Source organism: Mobula hypostoma, chromosome 22, assembly GCF_963921235.1.
Source record: "Mobula hypostoma chromosome 22, sMobHyp1.1, whole genome shotgun sequence".
Classification (NCBI taxonomy): Eukaryota; Metazoa; Chordata; class Chondrichthyes; order Myliobatiformes; family Myliobatidae; genus Mobula; species Mobula hypostoma.
Genome location: NC_086118.1, coordinates 14,608,052 through 14,629,828, shown reverse-complemented (window position 1 = coordinate 14,629,828; position 21,777 = coordinate 14,608,052). Strand labels below are relative to the sequence as shown.

The 21,777-nt window shown below is 40.8% G+C and overlaps 1 protein-coding gene across 11 annotated transcripts in view; it reads right to left on the bottom strand.

Annotated features, from left to right (window-relative positions):
- Window positions 1-21,777, bottom strand: part of LOC134360180 (myosin-16) — a 339,036-nt gene that overhangs the window by 109,950 nt on the left and 207,309 nt on the right. For 9 of the 11 annotated variants that reach the window (XM_063074218.1, XM_063074220.1, XM_063074222.1 and 6 more), the window contains 2 exons: window positions 17,326-17,471; window positions 14,239-14,329 (listed from right to left, as the gene is read on the bottom strand). In XM_063074218.1, coding sequence (XP_062930288.1) covers window positions 14,239-14,329; window positions 17,326-17,471 — 237 coding nt within the window. The other 2 variants (XM_063074226.1, XM_063074227.1) reach the window with 2 other exon arrangements.

Below are 21,777 nucleotides of genomic sequence, written 5' to 3'. Positions count from 1 at the left end.
AAACACCTTGATGGGAGTTGTATACAGACCCCTAACAGTAGTAAGGATGATGTCTACAAATTATAACGGGAGATAGAAAATGCATGGCAAAAGGGCAATGTTACAATAGTCATGGAGAACTTCAGTATGCAGGTCGATTGGAAAAGTCAGTTTGGTGCTGGATTACAGGAGTGGAATTTCTAGAGTGCCTATGAGATGGCTTTTTAGAGCAGCTCGTGGTTGAGCCCATTACAGGATCAGCTGTTCTGGATTGGGTGTTGTGCAATGAACCAGAATTGATCAGAAAGCTTAAGGCAAAGAACCTTTAGGGGAAAGTATCTTAATATGATTGACTTTACTCTGAAATTTGAGAAGGAAAAGCTGAAGTCAACTGTATCAATATTACAGTGGAGTAAAGGGAATTACAGAGGCTTAAGAGAGGAGTTGGCCGGAATAGATTGGAAAAGAATACTGGTAAAGATGACAGCAGAGCAGCAATGGCTGGAGTTCCTGTAAGCAATTCAGAAGGCACAGGATATATACATTCCGAAGAGGAAGAAGTATTCTAAAGGCAAGTGGATACAACCATGGCTAACACGAAAAGTCAATGCCAACATAAAATCCAAATAGGCCATATAATGGTGCAAAGATTAGTGGGAAGTTAGATGATTGGGAAGCTTTAAAAAACCAACAGAAGGCAACTAACAAAGTAATTAAGATGATCAAGACAGAAAACGAAAGTAAGCTAGCCAATAATATTAAAGAGGATACCAAAAGTTTCTTCAGATGCATACCATGTAAAAGAGAGAGAAGAGTAGATTTTGGACTGCAGGAAAATGATGCTGGAAAGGTAGCAATGGGGGGGGGGGGAACAATAAAATAGCGGGCAAAGTGAATAAGTATTTTGTATCAGTCTTAACTGTGGAAGGCACTAGCAGTATCGTGGAAATTCCAGGTGTCAGGGGACAGAAAGTAAGTAAAGTTACCACAACTAGAGAGAAGGTTCTTGGGAAACTGAAAGGCCTGAGGGTAGGTAAGTCACCTGGATCAGATGGTGTACACTCCAGGGTTCTTTAAGAAGTGGCTAAAGAGATCATGGAACTGATGGCTATGTTGCAAAGTTTGCAAACAATATGAAGATAGCTGGAGGGGCATATAGGTTTGAGGAGGTAGACAGGCTACAGAAGGACTTAGACAGATTAAGAGAATGGCAAAGAAATGGCAGACAGAATACAGTGTTGAGAAGTATACAGTTATGCACTTTGGAAGAACAAATAAAAAGGTTGACCATTTTCTAAGTGGAGAGAAAACACAAAAAAAAACTGAGATGCAAAGGGATTTGGGAGTCCTTGAGCATGTTTCCCTAAAGGTTAACTTGCAGTCTGAGTCTGTGATGAGGAAGGCAAATGCAATATTAACATTCATTTCAAGAGGACTAGAATATAAAAGCAAGGATGTAATGATGAGACTTTATGAAGTGCTGGTGAGGCTTCACTTGGACTATTGTGAACAGTTCTGGGTCTCTTATCTTAGAAAGGACGTTCTGAAACTGGAGAAGGCTCAAAAGAGATTCACGAAAACAGTTTCAGAATTGAACAGCTTAACATATGAAGAGCATTTGATGGCTCTGGGCCTGTATTCATGAGAATTCAGAATAATGAGGGGTGACCTAATTGAAACCTATCAGACAGTGAAAGGCCTTGATAGAGTGGAGGTGGACAGGATGTTTCCTATGGTAGGAGAGTTTAAGACCAGTGGACACAGCCTCAGAATAGAGGGCATCCTTTTAGAATGGAGGTGAGAAGGAATTTCTTTAGCCAGAGGGTGGTGAATCTGTGGAATTCTTTGCCACAAGTAGCTGTGGAGGCCAGGTCTTTATGTATATTTGAGGCAGAGGTTGATAGATTCTTGATTGGTCAGGGCATGAAGGGATACAGGGAGAAGGCAGGAGATTGGGGCTGAGAGGAAAATTGGATCAGCAATGATGAAATGGCGGAACAGTCTCGAGGGTCAAAGGGCCTAATTCTGCTCCTATATCTTGCATCCTATATCTGTCATGGTCCCTTCTGGCAATCCCCCACCTTGCTAGTTACCTCAGGAATTGGGCCTCAATCCCCTTGTTGAATTTTCAATCATTCCCAGGTTCCACTAACTACACACACTTGTTTTCCATCAGACGATGCAGGATAAAGACCCTGTGATCACAACAAGGAGCTGCCAGTTTGTTAGTCGTCTCTCGTGTGAGTAAACCTCGTTTCCTGATTACTGAGAACTGTCAGTTCTAAGTTTCGCATCGTTTCCCGGATACTCTACGTGATACTTGTCTCTGTGTAAAGACTTTCCTGGATACCGGTTCTCCGTTTGTGGCGGTGCTAATACCTCACGGCTCTGCCTCAGCGCCTGTGTTCTGCACTTGGGTTCGTCCCCAGCCATGTCCTTGCAACAATATCTTATGGTTTTGTGGTCTTCTAGTGTTTGCTAGTCTTGCTACTTAAGTACTTCAAAACAAAAACTGCAAAGGCTCCAAAGACAATTTTTTCCCCATCAAATTAAGTGTCCTGTTCTTTGATAGGTCACTGTGGCAACTTTAAGAAGCAGGATTCTGACACTGAGCAGTTGTCCGCAGGAACCTAGGAACAATTTTCAACAAAATACGACTGAGAAGTCAGATGTGGGCATGTGGCCAGGAACAAAGAAAGGAGTAGAAGCACAGTGTTAAGATCAAAAACTGAAAGAGATAGTGGCATTACATGAAATACTACCTTTGTTGGAGACTGCTTCACTGGCAGTTGGTTTGTGGTTAAAACAAAAGCCTGTTTAAAGGAGCTGAAATTCCACATTGTAGATTTATTTCTCCAAGATCTGAGCGATTTCACTGGTTAGGATTTCACCAGACACTGCATTATTATTGATAGAATGCAGATTTTACATAGAATGATAGTTCCATCTGGTCTTCCCACAGCAGATCAATGTGCTGCGGGGCCATGGGTGCAGATGCATCTCAACCTTAGACTTTTTACCTCCTGTTTTGTGTGGCTACAGCTCAGAATCTTTTAAGTGTCATTGTGTCATGAAAGAATCTATAAATATCAATTTATTTTGTTATTGCAGGAAAACCCAAGATATCAATGTATGCATAGAAATTAAATCAAGTTTATCTCCCTCAGGTTGAAATGGTTGAAAATTAATCCCATCCCTACTCCTCCCACAGATTCAAATTGATTCACCACATGTGCATTGAAAATGAGATGAAATGTAATGTTTGCCTCAATTGCCAACACAACCTATGGATGTGCTGGGGGCAACCTGCAAATGTCGCCACACATTCTGGTGGCAACATAACAAGGCAATGATACTCTGCTGAACAACGCATGCTCACTGGTCACTTTATTAGGTACAAGAGTGGAACCCAATATGGTTTTTCATTGCTGTAGCCTATCCACTTCAAAGTTCTACATTCTGTGTTTTTCGGGGAGGCTCCTTTTTGCACCACTGTTGTAATGCATGGTTACTTTAGTTACTGCAACGTACACAAAATGCTGCAGGAACTCAGCAGGCCAGGCAGCATCTACGGAAAAACATACAGTCAATGTTTCAGGCCGAAACCCTTCGGCAGGACTGGAGAGAAAAAGCTGAGGAGTAGATTTGAAGGGCTGGGGAGGGGAGAGATAAACACCAGGCGATGGGTGGAACTTGAGGGATGAAGCAAAGAGCTAGGAAGTTGATTGGTGAAAGAGACAGATTGCCATGAAAGAAAGAAAATGGGGGGTGGGGGGGGGGCTGGGAGCGCCAGAGGGAGGTGATGTGCAAGCAGGGAGAGAACATGAAAGAGGTACCAGGGGATGGGAAATAGTAATGGGGGGGAGGCATTACTAGAAATTTGAGAAATTGATGTTCACACTATCAGGTTTGAGGCTACCCAAACGGAATATAAGGTGTTGTTTCTCCAATCTAAGTGTGGCCTTACCACGACCATGTCTGCATGCTGTTATGCATTGAGTTGCTGCCACATGATTGGCTGATCAGATAATTACATTAACGAGCAGTTGTACCTAATATAGTGACCATGGGTTGTAGAACACAATGAAACAGAACACCACAAGCAACAAAACAACAGTGAAAGAAGCCCCGTTCCTCTCTCCCATACACACATGCACACACATGGTCCTCCAAATCCAGAACAGGCCAACTCCAGTCTCTAGCCTCCAGTGGACCTGGGGATTCACAGATGGACTTGAAGACCCAGGGCTCTGGGCGTTAGGCCCCAATTTCTAATTGCCCTTTGGTATCAACCTCAGGTCTCACTGATGATCGTGAATGGGGACCATGAATTTACACCCAAACTCCAGACTGGCCAATCATGGGACCCTCAACCTCAAATTCTGGTACCTAGGGGTCACCCATCCTCGTACCTCCTGTTCTTATGGAACTGTGATCCTGGAATCCAGCAACGGTTCACTGACCTGGGGATGCAGTGTGGGGGCCACCAGCCCTCATCCTCACTAGTCTGCAACCTGACATCCGTCCACAGATGCCCTTCATCACATATCCACATTATTGAGTCTATGAACATGGAGCAGAAGCCTAGACTCTGGCCTGACATCTAACTCCCCCACATCCCTGTCGCTAACCCTACCCTGACCTATAACTCCTCTTTCTCCGTCCCAAACATCATGCCTATGATCCTAGGAAAACAACTAAGTTTGAGCCACAACCTTGATGGAGAATCCACCTCAGCACCATCTTGAGACCAATATGATAATGACCATTTCCCCTTTGTTGGACATTTCACCAGGTATGCCTGGAATGTTCTCAGTAATGCATCTTGGAATGTGTAAAGTGACAATATTATCCTGAAAATGACCATCATTGGGCCTCGGAATACTATCATCTTTCCAGTACAGAGCCAGACAGAGGTCTTTAATTACCTCTTCGTCCTCCATGCACAATTTCACAATACCCCTTTGCTTCAGTATTCACCAGTGAGAGGGACTTTGGCAAATGGATCTATGAACATAACCCCTTGAACCCTTGGACACTATCCCATTTTTAAAAAATATATAGTATTTCTGTTTCTTCCATGATTTTAAATCTATTCAATATAAATGTACTGTAATTTCTTTCTTTCTTTTTTGTTAGTTTTATTTCTTCTATATTATGTATTGCAGTGGTCCCCAACCACGGGGCCGTGGACCTGTATCAGGCCACGCAGAAACGATATGATTTGGCAATATGAAACGATATGAGTCAGCTGCACCTTTCCTCATTCCCTGACACACACTGTTGAACTTGAACACCACCCTACCCCCCCATCCCCCGGTTGGCCGGTCCGCAAGAATATCGACAATATTAAACCAGTCCACAGTGCAAAAAAGGTTGGGGACCCCTGATGCATTGCATTGAACAATTGCTGCTGCTAAGTTAACAAATTTAATGTCACATGCCGGTGATAATAAACCTGATTTTGAATGCGAGGACAATGTAAAATATGCTGATATGTTGGAACATGTCAACGTTAAGAAAGAAGATGTGCTGCAATTTTGAAAAATATTTGGGGCCAGATGGGATATACCCCAGGTTACTATGAGAGGAGAGGGAAGAGATTGTTGTGTCTTTGGCGATGCCATTTGCATGCTCATTTGGCACAGGGTAGTACCAGAAGAGAAACATTAATCCTTTGTTCAAGAAAGGTAAAGGGGATAATTCTCAGAATTACAGGCCAGTTAGTCTTATGTCAGTGGTGTGAAAAACTATTGGACAGGATCCTTTGAGACAGGAACATGTGGGGAAGCATAGTCTGATTAGGGATAGTCGGCATAGCTTTGTGAGTGGCAGGTCATTTTCTTTGAGGAAATGAAACACCAAATGATGAAGGTAAAGCAGTGGATGTGGTGTATATGGATTTTAGTAAGGCATTTGAAAAGGTTCCTCATGGTAGGCTCATTCAGAAAGTCAGAAGGTACGGGATCCAGTGAAATTTAGCTGTGTGAATATGGAATTGGCTTGTACATAGAAAACAGCAGGTGGTAGTGGATGGAGAGAGCATTCTGCCTGTAGGTCAGTGACAAGTGGGTTCCACAGGAATCTGTTCTGGGATCCCTGCTCTTTGTGATTTTTCTAAGTGACTTGGGTGTGGAAGTGGAAAAGAGGGTAAGTTTGCAGATGACATTAAGGTTGCTGGTGTTGCCGATATTGTAGAAGGTTGTCATAGGTTCAAATGGGATAGTGATAGGATGCAGAGTTGGGATGAGCAGAGGCAGATGGATTTCAATCCAGAAAAGTGCGAAGTGTGAAATGATGCTCTTTGGAAGGTTGAGAACAGGGTTAATGGCCAGATTCTTAGCAGTCTGAAGGAACAGAGGGATCTTGGAGTTATGTCCAAAGATCCCTCAAATTTGCCACGCAATTTGATAGGGTGGTTAAGGAAGCACATGGTCTATTGGTATTCATTAGTCAGAGGATTGAATTGAAGAGCTGTGAGGTAATGTTGCAGCTCTTTAAACCCTAGTTAGATCACTCTTGGAATACTGTGTTTAGTTCTGGTTGCTTCATTATAGTAAGGATGTAGAAGCTTTAGAGAGCGTGCAGAGACTTACCAGGATAATAATTGGATTAGAGACCACGGCTTCTTGGTTGAGTGAGCTAAGACTATTCTCTTTGGAGCAAAGAAGGACATGAAGCAGCATGATAAAGGTGTATAAAATAGCAAGAGGCATAGATACGTAGGGAAGAAATTGTTAATACTATGGGGCAAAATTTAAAGGTAATTCAAGGAAAGTATAGAGGGAATGACAGATGTAAGTTTTATTTTTACACAGAATGGTGAGTGCTTGGAACACACTTCCATGGGTATGTGAGAGAGTAGGGCTAGATTGATCTTGGAGTAGGTTAGAAGGTCAGCACAGCAGCATAGACTGAAGGACTTGTATGGTGTTGTAATAATCTAAGTACTAAACAGTGGTAGAAGCAGAGCCTTTGAATTTTTTTTTAGGGTAGAGGTAGTAAATTCATGGAAAGCAGGGAGTGAAATGTTATAATTTGACAGAAATGGGACTATATACATAGATCAGTTACACTCTTACTGAACATGGAAAAGATTTAAGGGGCTTAGTGGCCAAGTCTAGTTCCTACGTGTACCTCTGTACAACTCACTGCCTTGCTGGAATTACATACAGAATGGACCTAGTCAGGGTGGCAGATTCTCTCCAGGTGAGTTTGTACAATAATTCCATTGTTTTACAGTCATTATCACCAAGACTGACTTCAATTTTTAATTCCAGGTTATTTTAACTGGATTTAAATTCCACGGTTGTAATGGTGGGATCTGAACTGGCATCTCTTGATTATTCATCTGGTAGTCACTGTACCTGAGATATACCATATGGGGTCCATATCTCAATGTCAATATCAGCCTGTTTGATGAATCCCTAGGCTTATTTGAATCCCATCTACCTTTGCAGAATTTCATTTGTGGAACAAAATCCTTTGCTTTTCACAGTACAATGAAGAAAGGCTTCACTGTCTGCAATTAATGGACAGGAATCAGATTACAATTTGATGACAGTCATATCAGTTTCAACCTCTAACTACAGTCAAACAATATCCAACAAAAGATGCTTTATTTTGCTCAGAGGTTTTATGTATAGGAAAAAGTTAGTTGCATCATCAAAAAGAATAGTGACAGATAAAAGTAATTTTAAAAAGTACTTTTAAGTTTGCGTTTGCCTTTTGTAACTTACTTGATGGCTGTTGGTTTAGACATTTGATTATTTTTAGCCTGAATATTAAAGGTAGATTGATACCTGCTGAAAGCCTGGTAAGATGGTGTGCTTATATTAATGGAACAGAAATCCAGAGAGCACAAGTTCATACTTAAGATCAAACAAAATAAAAATATACAATTGTTTTGCCACAAAAAGACCTTTCAGCTCATTGAACTTGTGCTAGATCTTTTTAGAGTAATTCTGACTATAGTTTCACTTTTCCAGTATCTGCAATTTTTAACATTTTCACTGTGTAAAAAAATCCAGAAGATAGATAACATTTCATTTCTTACCCCTTCCCCACCTTGTTCTATCTTGTTCATATCCTGTGTAGTAATTTATCATGTCTTTAAAATAACCTTCACTCAAGCAGCTGTTCGCAAGATTATAGAGAGTTGTAAAGGCTAGCTGGAATAAAGGCATCATTAGATACTGAACAAAATCAGATGTGCAGATGAACATTTTCAGTAAAACCTGTAAAAATGTACTTTGCACTACTGGGGAAACCACTAATCTGACAAAGTCAAGACTGATTTGCCAGCTGTTGGTGAATCACCTCCTTAAGATAGAGACCAGAATGTGGTTTCAGGAATTCTGACACATCGAGAGAAAAACGGAGATCTAAGCAAATATTTTTTAGCTCTGCTCAACATCACTGTCTCCTCTGAGGAGCTGTTTATGGCCCACTTGCTGCCAAATGTAAATGGTCTATATGTTAGAAGGCAAATTCTATATCAAAACGAATAGGGTTACATTAGCAATAAAACCCATCAAGAACATTGTCCTTTTATATGATTATTGCAAAAGTCTGTCCTTGGTGTTTTGCCTTTGTTTAGAAAGAAATTATCCCATGGCATTAATAGACCATACTGCAGAAACAGTTCAAATAGACAAATAAGCTTATTTTGCTAAAACTGACGTATTTCAGAGTACTAATTTTAACAATGTGGTACATTAACTTTTCATGACTTGTTTTAATACTGATGAATAGCAAGACAGCTGGAATGGACACACTATAAATGAGCAATAGATGCAAGTATTCCAGCTTTTCTGAAATTCAATGAAATATTATTTGTCTGCATGAGGAAATCTGTGATACTTCATTAAGCACTGGAATTCAAAAGAAATAAAAATTGATTACATTAAAAGATTTTACTTGAGAAACTGGGCTGAAGGTCAGTAACTGGGCTGAAGGTCAGTAACTGAGTGACATATAATCGACAAAAAAAATCTCTTAAGTAATAAACTTGGAACCATCTAAATATAATCAACAAATAGCAGTATTTATTACCTGAAAAAGTAGTACAGAAATGATTAACAGTAGCAATTCATCATAAACAATTTTTGCAGCTCTAAGTAATGTCTTTCATGTTGGTTACAATGGCACCGTGGATGAAATGAAAGAATTCAACAAATCTCAAGTGACTAATATTGTGAATGTCTAGGTGTTAACAGTTATTGTGCAGAATCTGATAAAAATGAAATACATTCTCTTGCATTGACAATAAACAAGTAAAATAGTATCTATTTTCAAAAACAGATGGCCAAATAATCTTGACAGTCAAAATGCACATTAGAAAAACAACTGAACTCATTCTTGGCAAAGTTGTCGGGTAGAATGTTTTTGTGGAGTAACTCAGTGCCAGCAGTCATCAGAGTTGAAGATATTGTGTGAGCAAACTTTTTGACTTCTGACTTATTGACCTTCAATATGGACAGTAAAATAATTTTAAGCCGCTACAAACTTCAACATGACAGACAGACTAAAAATCAACTCAAATCAGTGGGGAACTCTTTGGAGATTTGCCTGATCAACCATTGAATCTTCAATAGAAGTCCAGCAGGATCCTCATAGAGGGGAACAGAAGCACAGTGGTTAGGTCACTGGATTAGGCTCCCAAAGCCTGGGATACTGATCTACAAACATGAGTTGGAATCCCATCATAGCACCTGAGGAAATTAAACTCAAGCAATAAAAAAGATACAGAGTCAATAACAGTTAGCATCACATCACTGGACTGCTGTATAAATGCATTGGGTTCAATAATGTCCTTTCGGGAAGGTAATCTGCCACCTATTTTTGGTCTTGCCTACCTGTGATCCCAGATTCCCCTATCTGGTTGCCTTGTTACAGTTCAAGATCATTAAATGTTGACACTGACATCCGTTGTTTTGCCCCTTCTTTTTCAGTCCTGAAGATAGGTCTTGGTCCAAAATGTCAACTATTTATTCATTTCTACAAACGCTGAGACTTGCTGAGTTCCTCCAGTATTTTGAGTGTGTTGCTTTATGTTTCCAGCGTCTGCAGACTTTCTCGTGTTGATAAGTAGAAAAATTTCCTTGCCCACCGCATGGAAATTTCACATTTTACATTTAAGTTTCCCACTGAAACTGCCGCTAAAAGCGATTTACCTTTGGAAATTAGTTGTAAACTAAAACATGAAAGCAGAATTTTATAAACATAAATTTTGGATACTGAGAAATCATTTTAAAACTATCAGGAACAATAACAATATGTAAAAATTTGCCCCTTTCACTTGATAAGTGATTGGTACCAAATATTGTAGCAATATTCAAATAAAGACATCCCTAATGTTCTTCTAAAATATGTCATTAGTCGTTACCAATTGTTAATTTCATTGTACATTTACCCACAATACACCAATTTTAGATGCACTGAATCACAGTGATATGCAGGGGATTTTGGGTAATGGAGACACATCGGCACCAGTATATTTTGGCCACTTAAGTGACCAACCCAAATAGCCAGTGTTTCATGGAAATCGTTAAAAAGCTACAAAAAAGACAAACTACCATTTAATTGAGTAACAAATTTGTACTTAAAGGAAATACAGATCAAATTAGAACACTACCAATGCTACTGGTGGTTGTCTATAGCGTCCACAGGAAACCTGTGTGGGAGAGTTTGCAAAGTGGAAAGGCCGCTGCATTGGGGCAGTTCCGCTCTCTCGAAATTCGAAGTCTAGGTCCAGGGGATGAGTAGATGTCACAACTGGTCTTCCCTGGTTGCAGTGGATAACTATGACCACCTTATTTGCCTCATTATATGATTTGCTCTCCATGTAGTGTTGCAGCACTGCCTTCCTGGCCATTGGGTCTCACTGTAGATCTCATCTACCCAGTTTGCCAAAACAGGCATGTCCCTATCTCGTGAGGGTAAAAGGCCCACTGGCTATCCTCAGCTGGTTTAGCGTACTTGTTTAAGAGGTGTAATGGGGTGTAATCGCTGTCACATGTAAACAGCTACTTGGAGCCACAGGTATGAGCTTGAGTGTCCAGTGGGGGCAAAAAGGAACACTCAAGATGATTGTCAATACCTTCGAATGCATCATAGTTCCTAACTTGTTGAAACAGTGAAATTGTTTAATTTTCACTCCCGGCTACTTCTGGCACTTCCAAGCTTGAATGCTTAAAACCACAGTGAACAAAATAGTTCTGAACTGTATTACTGCTCAAGTTCTTGCTAACTATCAGTGACAAAAGTTATTGCTTTTTGAACGCAAACACATGTAACTGACGCTATTTAAAAACTGTTTGTTCTAAGCACGGTGCAGTGTCTAATGACCACACAATGTACACACGGACTGATGCTCATTAGAAAAGGTTCAGCAACAGTTTCCTGCCCCAATTATGCAGCATATTGTCCCAAATGAACCAAGGGAATCCTGGCAATTTTCTTAATTTGTTTTTGTTCTTTAAGAGTTGTCCAAAATAAGTGGTTGCCCGGATTAACCAGAATCCATGGTATTGAAGTCATAATATCACAATAAGATGTTATCTACTGAAATCCGTAATGTTCTTTTACAAGAAATTCACTTGTGGTGAGAGAATTTCAATCCTAGCTTTCAGTGATCACATTCCGAACAGCGGAACCACACCCACAACTCATTGTGAGGTTGGTAACTTTATCTCTCAGAGGTTACTGGAAACCTCAGTGGAATAATATGATCACAGTTCTCCATTATTCTGCATGCTTGACATATTATATTAGCACAGAGACCACATTAATGGAACTAAAATGCATTAGCACTGAACATAATATCAAAGGGACACTAACACAAGAGATTCTGCAGATGTTGTGAGTCCAGAGTAACACAGACAAAATGCTGGAGGAACTTAGCAAGTCAGGCAGCATCTGAGGAAAGTAAGCTGATGTTTTAAGCTGAGACCTTCCATCAGAATTGGAAAGAAAAGGGGGAAGAGGCTAGAATAAGGTGGTGGGTGGAGGGAAGGAGTGCAAGCTAGAAGGTGATAGGTGGAGCCATGTGAAGGGGAAGGTAAGTGGATGGGGAAGTGGAAAGCTGGAAGGTGATAGGTGGAAAAGTTAAAGGGAAAAGGTAAAGTGCTGAAGAAGGAATTTGATAGGTGAGGGGACCATGAGAGAAAGGGAAGGAGGAGGGGCACTAGAGAGAGGTGATGGTCAGGCAAGGAAAAGAGAAGGGGTAAGAGGGGAGGCAGAATGGGGAATGGAAGAAGGGGGGGGGGGGAAGAAATACCAGGATAGAGAAATTGATGTTCATGCCATTAGGTTGGAAGCTACCCAGACAAAATGTGAGGTGTTGCTTCTCCAACCTGAGAGTGGCCTCATCTTGGCAGTAAAAGATGTCATGGACCAACATGTTGGAATGAGAATGGGAATTGGACGTAAAAATAGTTGGCCACCTGGAGATCCTGCTTGTTGCAGCTGGAGAGAAGGTGCTCAACAAAGCTGTCCCCCATTCTACTTCGGGTCTCACCGATCTAGAGGAGGCCACACCAGGAGCAATGGATACTGTAAATGACCCCGAAAGACCTACAAGTAATGTGCTGCCTCACCAAGAAGGAGCTCTTGGGGCCCAGAATTGAGGCAAGGGAGGAGGTAAATGGGCAGGTGTAGCAGTTCTTCCACTTGAAGGAATTAAGTACCAGGAAGGAGATAAATGGGGAGGGACAAATGGACAAAGGAATCATGGAAGGAGTGATTTCTGTGGAAAGTGGTGGGTTGAGGTAAGGTAAAGATGTGGTTAGTGGTAGGATCCTGATGAAGATGGCAGAAGGTGTAGAGAATGCTGTATTAGATGTGGAGGCTCATGAAGTGGTCCATATGTCTGAGTAGTCTACAACCTGATGGCATGAACGTCATTGCTCCTCCCACTTCTCTCTTCTTCCATTCTTCATTCTGAATCCCCTCTTACCTATTCTCCTCACCTGCCTATCGCCCCGATCCCCCTGTGTCCCTCCTCCCTTCCCTTTCTCCCATGGTCCACTCTCCTCTGCTGTCAGATGCCTTCTTCTTCAGCCCTTTGCCTCATCTAACTATCACCTCCTAGCTTTTCACTTCAGCCCCCTCCCCATCCACCTACCTCCCCCCTTACCTGGCCTCACCTATCACTTTCTAGCTTGTACTCCTCTCACCCCACCTTCTTATTCTGGGTTCTTCTCCATTTTCTTTCCAATTCTGATGAATGGTCTCAGCCTCTATTCCCCTCAACAGATGCTGACTGACCCGCTGAGTCTCTCCAGCATTTTGTGTGTAAAAGGAACATTATTTATTATTTACGGATATTCAGTTACTCTATGACACAGAAGCTCTTCTGTGCTCTCAGTGTCATTATTGGGCCCTTTCAAAGAAGGGACAACACCAATAATGAGCAAACATGGTGTAAATGTACCTGCTCCCAATTGCCCAACAATTCAGAAAAGAATTGCTGAAAACCACCAAATAGAACTGCAAATCACATCTGCATCTAATTTCTGCAGATTGGATAAAAGGTGATAGACATGAGATTAGAACCAAATGCAACAATAACATAAAGTAATGAAGCATTAGATTGTTTCCCCACCTCCCATCATTCATTTGCTCATTGTGTACCATGTTATATGTTGTAGGAGATTGTGGTCTTTTCAAGGCAATTATTGTTCTTGGCAAGTTTTTCATCATAAATGGTTTACAACTACAAGATGGGTGACCCCAGCTATAATCAGTACCCTTTTGAGAATGTCTGCCTGGCGTCAGTGGTTGCATAACCAGGATTTGTGATACGCACCAGCTGCTCGTACGACCATCCACCACCTGCTCCCATGGCTTCATGTGACCCTGATCAGGGAGGGGGGCAAGCAGGTGCTACACATTGCCCAAGGGTGACCTACAAGTTAGCAGCAGGGGTGCCTTACACCTCCTTTGGTATCCCCACCCCGCCATCCACATTTCCCATTTGCAGCTGCAATGTGGGCAGCGGTGGGGTGCTGGACACTCTGCTAAGCAACCAAGCTGCTAATTTGGTGCTGGACTGCTGCCACTTTATTATACCCAGATGCCAAATTTGGATCTATTTTCCAACCACAACCAGTCATAATGCCATTAACTATACACCTGTTCTGGGCTGGATAAATTTCTTCACCTTAATGTTTTAGTTCATTTCTACAGAATGACTGACACTGTAGACACTGATATTTGTAGAGAAGTGTTATAGAACAACTGGCAAAATCATCTTACCTGATATTCCTTAATCTTCCTCTGAAGAGTAGCAGTTAAAGATTGTTCATCTTCCAGTTTAGTGTTCACTGAACTGATCTCCAGCTCTTTCCTTAAAATAGAACAAAACACTTCACATAGAGGAAAGTTTCTCAAAACTTTACTCAAGCTGAAATGATCTGGCAGTCATATATTTGATATATGTGAAAAGAAGAGTTCAGATATGAAAGAGAAAAGTTTTAAAAGGACTAAGCATCTACCATTATATAAATATCAGTAACAGGTCAGGGAAGCATTAAGTAGAAAATGTTCTAATTCATCAATTTACTTACACATGATATGTTAAGGTTTAGGAGCGCACAGTAGTGTAGCAGTTAGCATAACACTATTACAGCATTAGTGACCAGCGATCAGGGTCAATTCCCACCACTGTCTGTAAAACACTTTTAAGTCTTTAAGAGTTAACTCAACAGAACATCTATGGTTGTTAGTAATTATTTCACGTGTCCTGAGAAGTATAGCCTGGAGATCAGATCTCTTAACTGTTCTGTTCGTATGAAGGGAAACAGTGACAAGTTCAATCCCAACTCCTGCTGCTCTCCATGTGGAGTTTGCAGGATCCTCCTTGGATTGTGTGGATTTCTGCTCGCTGCTCCAGTTTCCTCCTATCGCCAAAATATGCACTGATAGATTAACTGGCCTCTGTGAATTACACCTCAGTGTAGGCAAAGATTAAAGGATAAAATGGGGAGTTGATAGTTAACTGAATGAGAACAAGGCACTGAGAAACAGGAAGAGGTGTAATGGGATTTATTAGAGGGCAGGCATGAAACTGATGGGCTGACAGGCCTTCAGCTTGCCATAATTAAGAAGCTAGATTGCTTCATATTCATATCAGATTTTCTTTAATGGTTTGCTGGTTTGCAAATCTGCCAATTCTGCTTGCATAATATTTAACATAGATAGAAATGTATTTCCTAAGATATGAGGATGTTCTAATGCATCCAAAATTCAACTTTCTTACTTATTTCCCATATATTTAAGACCACAACACCCAAAGAACAGCACCACTTTGATCAGCGAATGTATGCCAAAGTTCTAGGGTTTAGTGTGATGTTTGTCCTAATTTGCTTTAACTAATTTTGATTTGTTTTCTGCTCATTGCCTGATTTTTATCAAGCACATAACAAAGCTCTTCAAATGGAATACTGTGAAGCCCATGTGAACCAGACCACCCAGGAGGCAGCACAGTTATAGACAATTACTAAGGTCTGAAGGGAACGCCACAGAGAATGAAACATTCAACTTTTAATCACCAAAAAGAAACCCAGGAGAGTAGAATGAACACACCCTTTACTTTCACATAGCATAAATGAGAGATCCATCAGAAGAATGGGAATTTCCAGAAATTGAAAAAAAAATTAAAATATTATCCTGTTTATTTAAAAGTAATAACTATTTGCAAACATTGAAGGATCTACTTTAATTAGATAGTAATAAAATCCAGGACTTCATCTATCAGATGAGGACAGGGTAAATAGCCATTAAGTATTTAATAGAAATGAAAATTGTAATTTCAATCTCTTTTTAAATTTGCGTGCAGATGGATCCTAATACAGCCACCAAGATAATCACTCCCTAAACGATGATGCAGCCAAACATCTGCATAATGCAACGGCTGCAGCAACTTATTGAGGTTTCTTCAATAGCACCCGAACCCACACTTTCAACCAAGAAACTTTAACAGAACTACCTTCAGTGGAGAGATTCAAGAATGAGGCACTTTTACTAATTAGGTTTCAAGGTTAAAATACAAAGGAGAGATGGGAACGGCAGGCAAAGTGATCAAAATACATCCAGTGGCCATTTTATTAGGGACACGACTACAACTGCTCATTAATATAAATATCTAATCAGCTGATCATGTGGCATCAACTCAATGTATTAAAGCTTGCAGACATGGTCAAGAGGTCAAGAGGTTCAGTTGTACTTCAGACCAAACATCAGAATGGGGAGAAATGTGATTCAAGTGACTTTAACCATGGAATGATTGTTGGTGCCTGAACAGGTGGTTTTGAATATCTCAGAAACTGTTCACCTCTTGGGATTTTCACACAAAACCTCTCTGGAATTTACAGAGAATGGTGTGAAAAACAAAACAAAAAAAAAAATCCAGTGAGCTACAGTTCTGTTGGCAAAAGTGCCACTTTAATGAGAGAGGTCAGAGGAAAATGGCCAGACTAGTTCAAGCTGACAGAGAGGTGATAGTAACTCAAGTAACCAGGCATTATGACACTGGTGTGCAGAAGAGCATCTCTGAATGCACAACAAGTCAATCCTTGAAGCAGCTGAACACAATCAACGTACACTCGGTATACTAGGACTTACAGGTGTATTTCATAAGTTTGAGCCACAGGCTAACCTCAAAGAAAGAAATGCACCAAGATTTTGCCCATTTACACCCTGGACTTTGTGAACATATCTGTGATTGAGAGTGCTCAGTAAATGAACTCGTACACATGTACACACACATACACACACTTACTTGTGATTCTGCTGTTGTTGCATTGAGTGTTGCATTCAATGTCTCCCCCCCCCCACCGGTATGTCCTCATAGTGGGGTAGTGGGGTAGTGGGGTTGCCTCATGGTGCTCTCCTGCCTAGCACAGTGGAATATTCTATTTCTTTATTAATGGAGTTGGAATGTGTATATGTTGTCTGTATACTGTATTTAAGGATTTAAAGTAGATACTTCAGTTTATTTTTTTAATATGATTGTTACTACATTGTGGAGTATATCATGTGTAGTCTCAAGTTAAGTTCATCGGTAATTGAAGATAGTATGTCCTGGTACGTAATAAATGGGGCAGATCACTTTCAGTAGAGTAGGGGAGAGAATTCGGAGCTGCCAGGACATAGTACGTAGCCATAATTGTGTTTTCTGGTAGATATATTTTTGTAAATATTGGCAGGGTTTTTTTTTGCTATTTTCAATAATTTTTATAGCTTTGATTTTTGACGTACTGAATAAACACCCTTTCAGAAAAGTGCTAAGTGACGCCAGACATCCAGACAAGTTATTAAGAAATAAAAGAAAACAATACTCACTTCTTAATGACTTCTTCCAGGTCAACTTTCAGCTTTTCCATTTCATTTAGGCTGTCAATGGTCATCTTCAGGTCTCCTTCAAGCTTCCGCTTCCCTCTTTCGAGATCTGTCCGCAATTGCTTCACCTCCTCTGAATTGTATTCAGACTGTTGAGGAAGTACAGGTTAAAAATTAATTTTCAATTTCTCACAATTAGCTAAATATTACAGCAGAGAATATTTATTTACACAGCGACAACAGAAAAGAAAATATGATTCATACGTCGTAATCCTGCAAATGCTGCTCATCCCAGTTTGGGTAAAAGTGGGGAATGGTAGTGGAGGCAAATTCAATTTCAGGTTCAAGTTTGGTTTATTACTGTTCTACCATACATGTGTACACCGCCAAATGGAACGTTTCTCCAAACCAAGGTGCACAACACAAGACATACAACTCAAAAGCATAATACTAAGTAATATTAGCACAGGTAAATATATGACACAAGTTAATAGTAAACAGTATAATGCTACTTGCACCATGCATGAAGAGACCTGGGTGGTGGCAGGGAGTTCAGTAGTCTTCCGGCCTGCGGGAAGAAGCTGCTTCCCATTCTAACAGTTCTTGTCCGAATGCTATTGTTACGTACCCTGTAAAGGGTTAAAGAACCAGCAGAAATGGAACACACCTGGAGTCTCGTATTGCTGTTAACTAATTCCATTTTATTAGTAACTACGCAGTACAGTAATATATAACCAGATAAATCAAACAAGTTAGCAAAGTTTATGCATATACAGGTGTGTAAATATAAAAGCCAAACTTCTTCAAGCTTAGGTGGTAATTGATACGGTCTTACAATGGTAGGTAAGAAAAGTTCAGTTCAGGTGCACAGGTTAATTAATGCGAGGTGTTTGTAATCCAAAGGCGAATGTTGTGAGAAGGCAATTACGTCGATATTCCACAGATTCCACGACAGCAATACAGAATAAAAATAGTAGCAGGTTTTATCTCCGAAGTTGTTCCACTCCACACATGAAGTATCACCGACAGTGATCTCCAATGAATATCCTTTCAACACAAGTGGTACCACACCCAAATTCAGCTACGGGACTTCTCAAAGCGGTGGCCACAGGATAGTCAAACAGATCAACATACGGATTATCACCAACAGTAGTCTATCACTAAGGGGACCCTTTTCAACGGAACCACCACCCAGGCAAGGGTCGATACACTGGTAGATTCCACAAGGTTACCCCAAACACACAAAGTGATAGCCACTTATCCAGTTCCATGACATATGAAATAACTCCAACAGTGATTTGCCACAGGGGTGCCCATCTTCAGTGAATTACCACACCCAAACAACGGTAACACACAAGTGGTAGTCACAAAGGTACTCCCCTCACCAGAGAACCCACTCCTGTGGATTAACTACGTGACAGTCACACCTTCGTATACGAATGGAACACAAACTCATCCTTTCAGGTTACTTAGAGTGAGAGTCCAAACAGTGACCTCTTTGTCACTAGGTTTCTTCTGTTTCAAACCTTCCTCTCCCCTCTTCTCTTCCTTTAAAGTCACCGAATGTGACCACAAAAAGGAGGCTGTCTTCTGTGATAGAGTTATCAAACCAGGCAAGAGTTGGACACACTGATAACTTCCCACCAGTCACACCTTTTCCACACTGCGAGAGCCACTGATTGATTCTCCTGATCAATCCTCCAAAACCCACTCTTCTGTGGGCACACAAAGCTCATCCAGTGTCCAAAACCACGTGTGTCTATCTAACAACCAGCTGACCTTGTATTTATCTCTGCATGCTGAACACTAGCTGTCCATCAATTAATGCTGCCCTCGGTCACCATGACGACCCACAAGCTGCTCATTGCTCTCTCTCTGTAAGAACTCACAGGCAGGCAGTGTCCTTGTATATTCAAAACAGCTTTGGAGTTCGTATAAACACCATCTCAAGGCAGGCTTCGTCCCACTCTCTCTGTGATAGCTCAGTGTCCAAAAGTCAGTCTCATTCTCCTGATGTTTTAAAGTGACAGTCCACAGAAAAATATGAACCCTAGGGGTACATAACACCTCCCCACAAGAAAGCAAAATTTTGATCAGAGCAATTTTTTTTAACTGTACATTACAGAATATAAAGCAATAGATGTGATTATCATGTAGCATGTTACAGAAGCATATACAAATACTATTTTCTATTTCACTTTTAAACTTAACATTCAGACAGTCAGTCTACCATGATATTGTCTTTACCGTTCACATGCTTTGTTACAAAAAGGTCAAATTCCTGCAATACCAGATCCTGTTATATTCAAAATGGCGTTTGATCATTCATTGTCCCTTTGTCCACTTCTAAACAGAACACTTAGTCATCACGTGATCAACTTGCTTATCAGCTCGGATAACTGCCTGAAATTTACTCTGGACAGGTGCTAGTTTATCACCAATGTTTTCCAAACTAAGCCCATTTGCTGAATTTCCAAACAAGTCCTTTATCCCAAACAAGTCATTAATTTTATCTCCAAGATCTTTAGATCTATATGTTTCCATAATAACACCTGAAGATGGTCCCTCCTGGTCAAAACAACACTTCAAGTTTTGTCTGTCCACACCACAAACTTGGTAAACAAGTCCACGTTGTTTATCTTTAAATTCCAAAATATAGTTAAACAAATCAACATGTACTGTCTCAGCATCTGAGACAGCTGTTTCTCTCAGCAAAGTTAAAGGTCTTGAAACCAATCCAGACTTCAAATTTACCTTATTCAAAGGTTCAGAATCAACACCTTTCCCAATACCATCAATAACATTTACCTCACCAATTTTCATCTCATCACCAACTAACACAAGTGACTGAGAATCCTCAATTTCCACTGGTACCAAGGTTAACCCCTTATTCACTGAACCAAGTCCATCTGACACAAAAGGACTGCATTCGCTTTCAACCAAGTCAGACGCTCAGACCTTAACTGAGTTTCAACACAAGGTTCAGTACCCTGTGAATTCACAGGTGCTTCAACAACCTGAACACAGGCAATCGGGACAGCTGCCTCTTCTAGGCCTTCATCACTAGTCCCAGTTTCAAATTCCAGCTTACCCCGATCCTCCCAGCTACTCTCTGGGAAACTCTCATCCAGAGTAAACTCAACCTTATGGGTTAAAACAACCTCGTCTGCTAGTCTAGCTGACTCCCGCAAGGTAGCGGCATCCTTTTCATCTAGACATGCCCTTACATCATCTGGAACACACTTCTTGAACTTCTGCATCACAACCAGCTCTTTCAAGCCATTAAGAACTTCAGTTACTCCTTCTGAGGTACACCCACGATTGAAGTACATAAATTTCTGCCTCTCAAACTCTCTCTGTTTCTCTGCCTCTTCTCTTTGTTTTTATGCCTCCCGAGCCTCGAGTCGTTTTAGTTGCAACTCATGATGTCTTTGCTCTTTCTCATTCTCCAGTTTAAGTATGTCTAACTTCATTTGTTCTAGTTGTAACTGGATCTCCTCCCTAACCTCCATTTCTGCTGTTTTTGCACACAACCAAATCAGAAGGGATCTTCCCCACTGAAATTGAAATTTAAAGAATCAGCTGGTAAACAGGAGATCCCGGCGGTGCCTCCAATTTTGTTACATACCCCATAATGAGTTAAAGAACCAGCAGAAATGGAACACACCTGGAGTCTTGCATTGCTGTTAACTAATTCTATTTTATTAGTAACTACGCAATACAGTAATATATAACCAGATAAATCAAACAGGTTAGCAAAGTTTATGCATATACAGGTGTGTAAATATAAAAGCCAAACTTCTTCAAGCTTAGGTGGTAATTGATACGGTCTTACAATGGTAGGTAAGAAAAGTTCAGTTCAGATGCACAGGTTAATTAATGCGAGATGTTTGTAATCCAAAGGCGAATGTTGTGAGAAGGCAATTACGTCGATATTCCACAGATCCCACGACAGCAATACAAAATAACAATAGCAGTAGGATTTATTTCCGAAGTTGTTCCACTCCACCCACGAAGTATCACCGACAGTGATCTCCAATGAATATCCTTTCAACACAAGTGGTACCACACCCAAATTCAGCTACGGGACATCTCAAAGTGGTGGCCACAGGATACTCAAACAGAATCCACATATGGATTATCACCAACAGTAGTCTATCACTAAGGGGACCCTCTTCAAAGGAACCAACACCCAGGGAAGGGTCCATACACCGGCAGATTCCACAAGGTTACCCCAAAACACAACGTGATAGCCACTTATCCAGTTCCATGACATATGAAATAACTCCAACAGTGATTTGCCACAGGGGTGCTTATCTTCAGTGAACTACCACACCCAAACAAGGGTAACACACAAGTGGTAGTCACAAAGGTACTCCCCTCACCAGAGAACCCACTCCTGTGGATTAACTACGTGACAGTCACACCTTCGTATTCGAATGGAACTCAAACTCA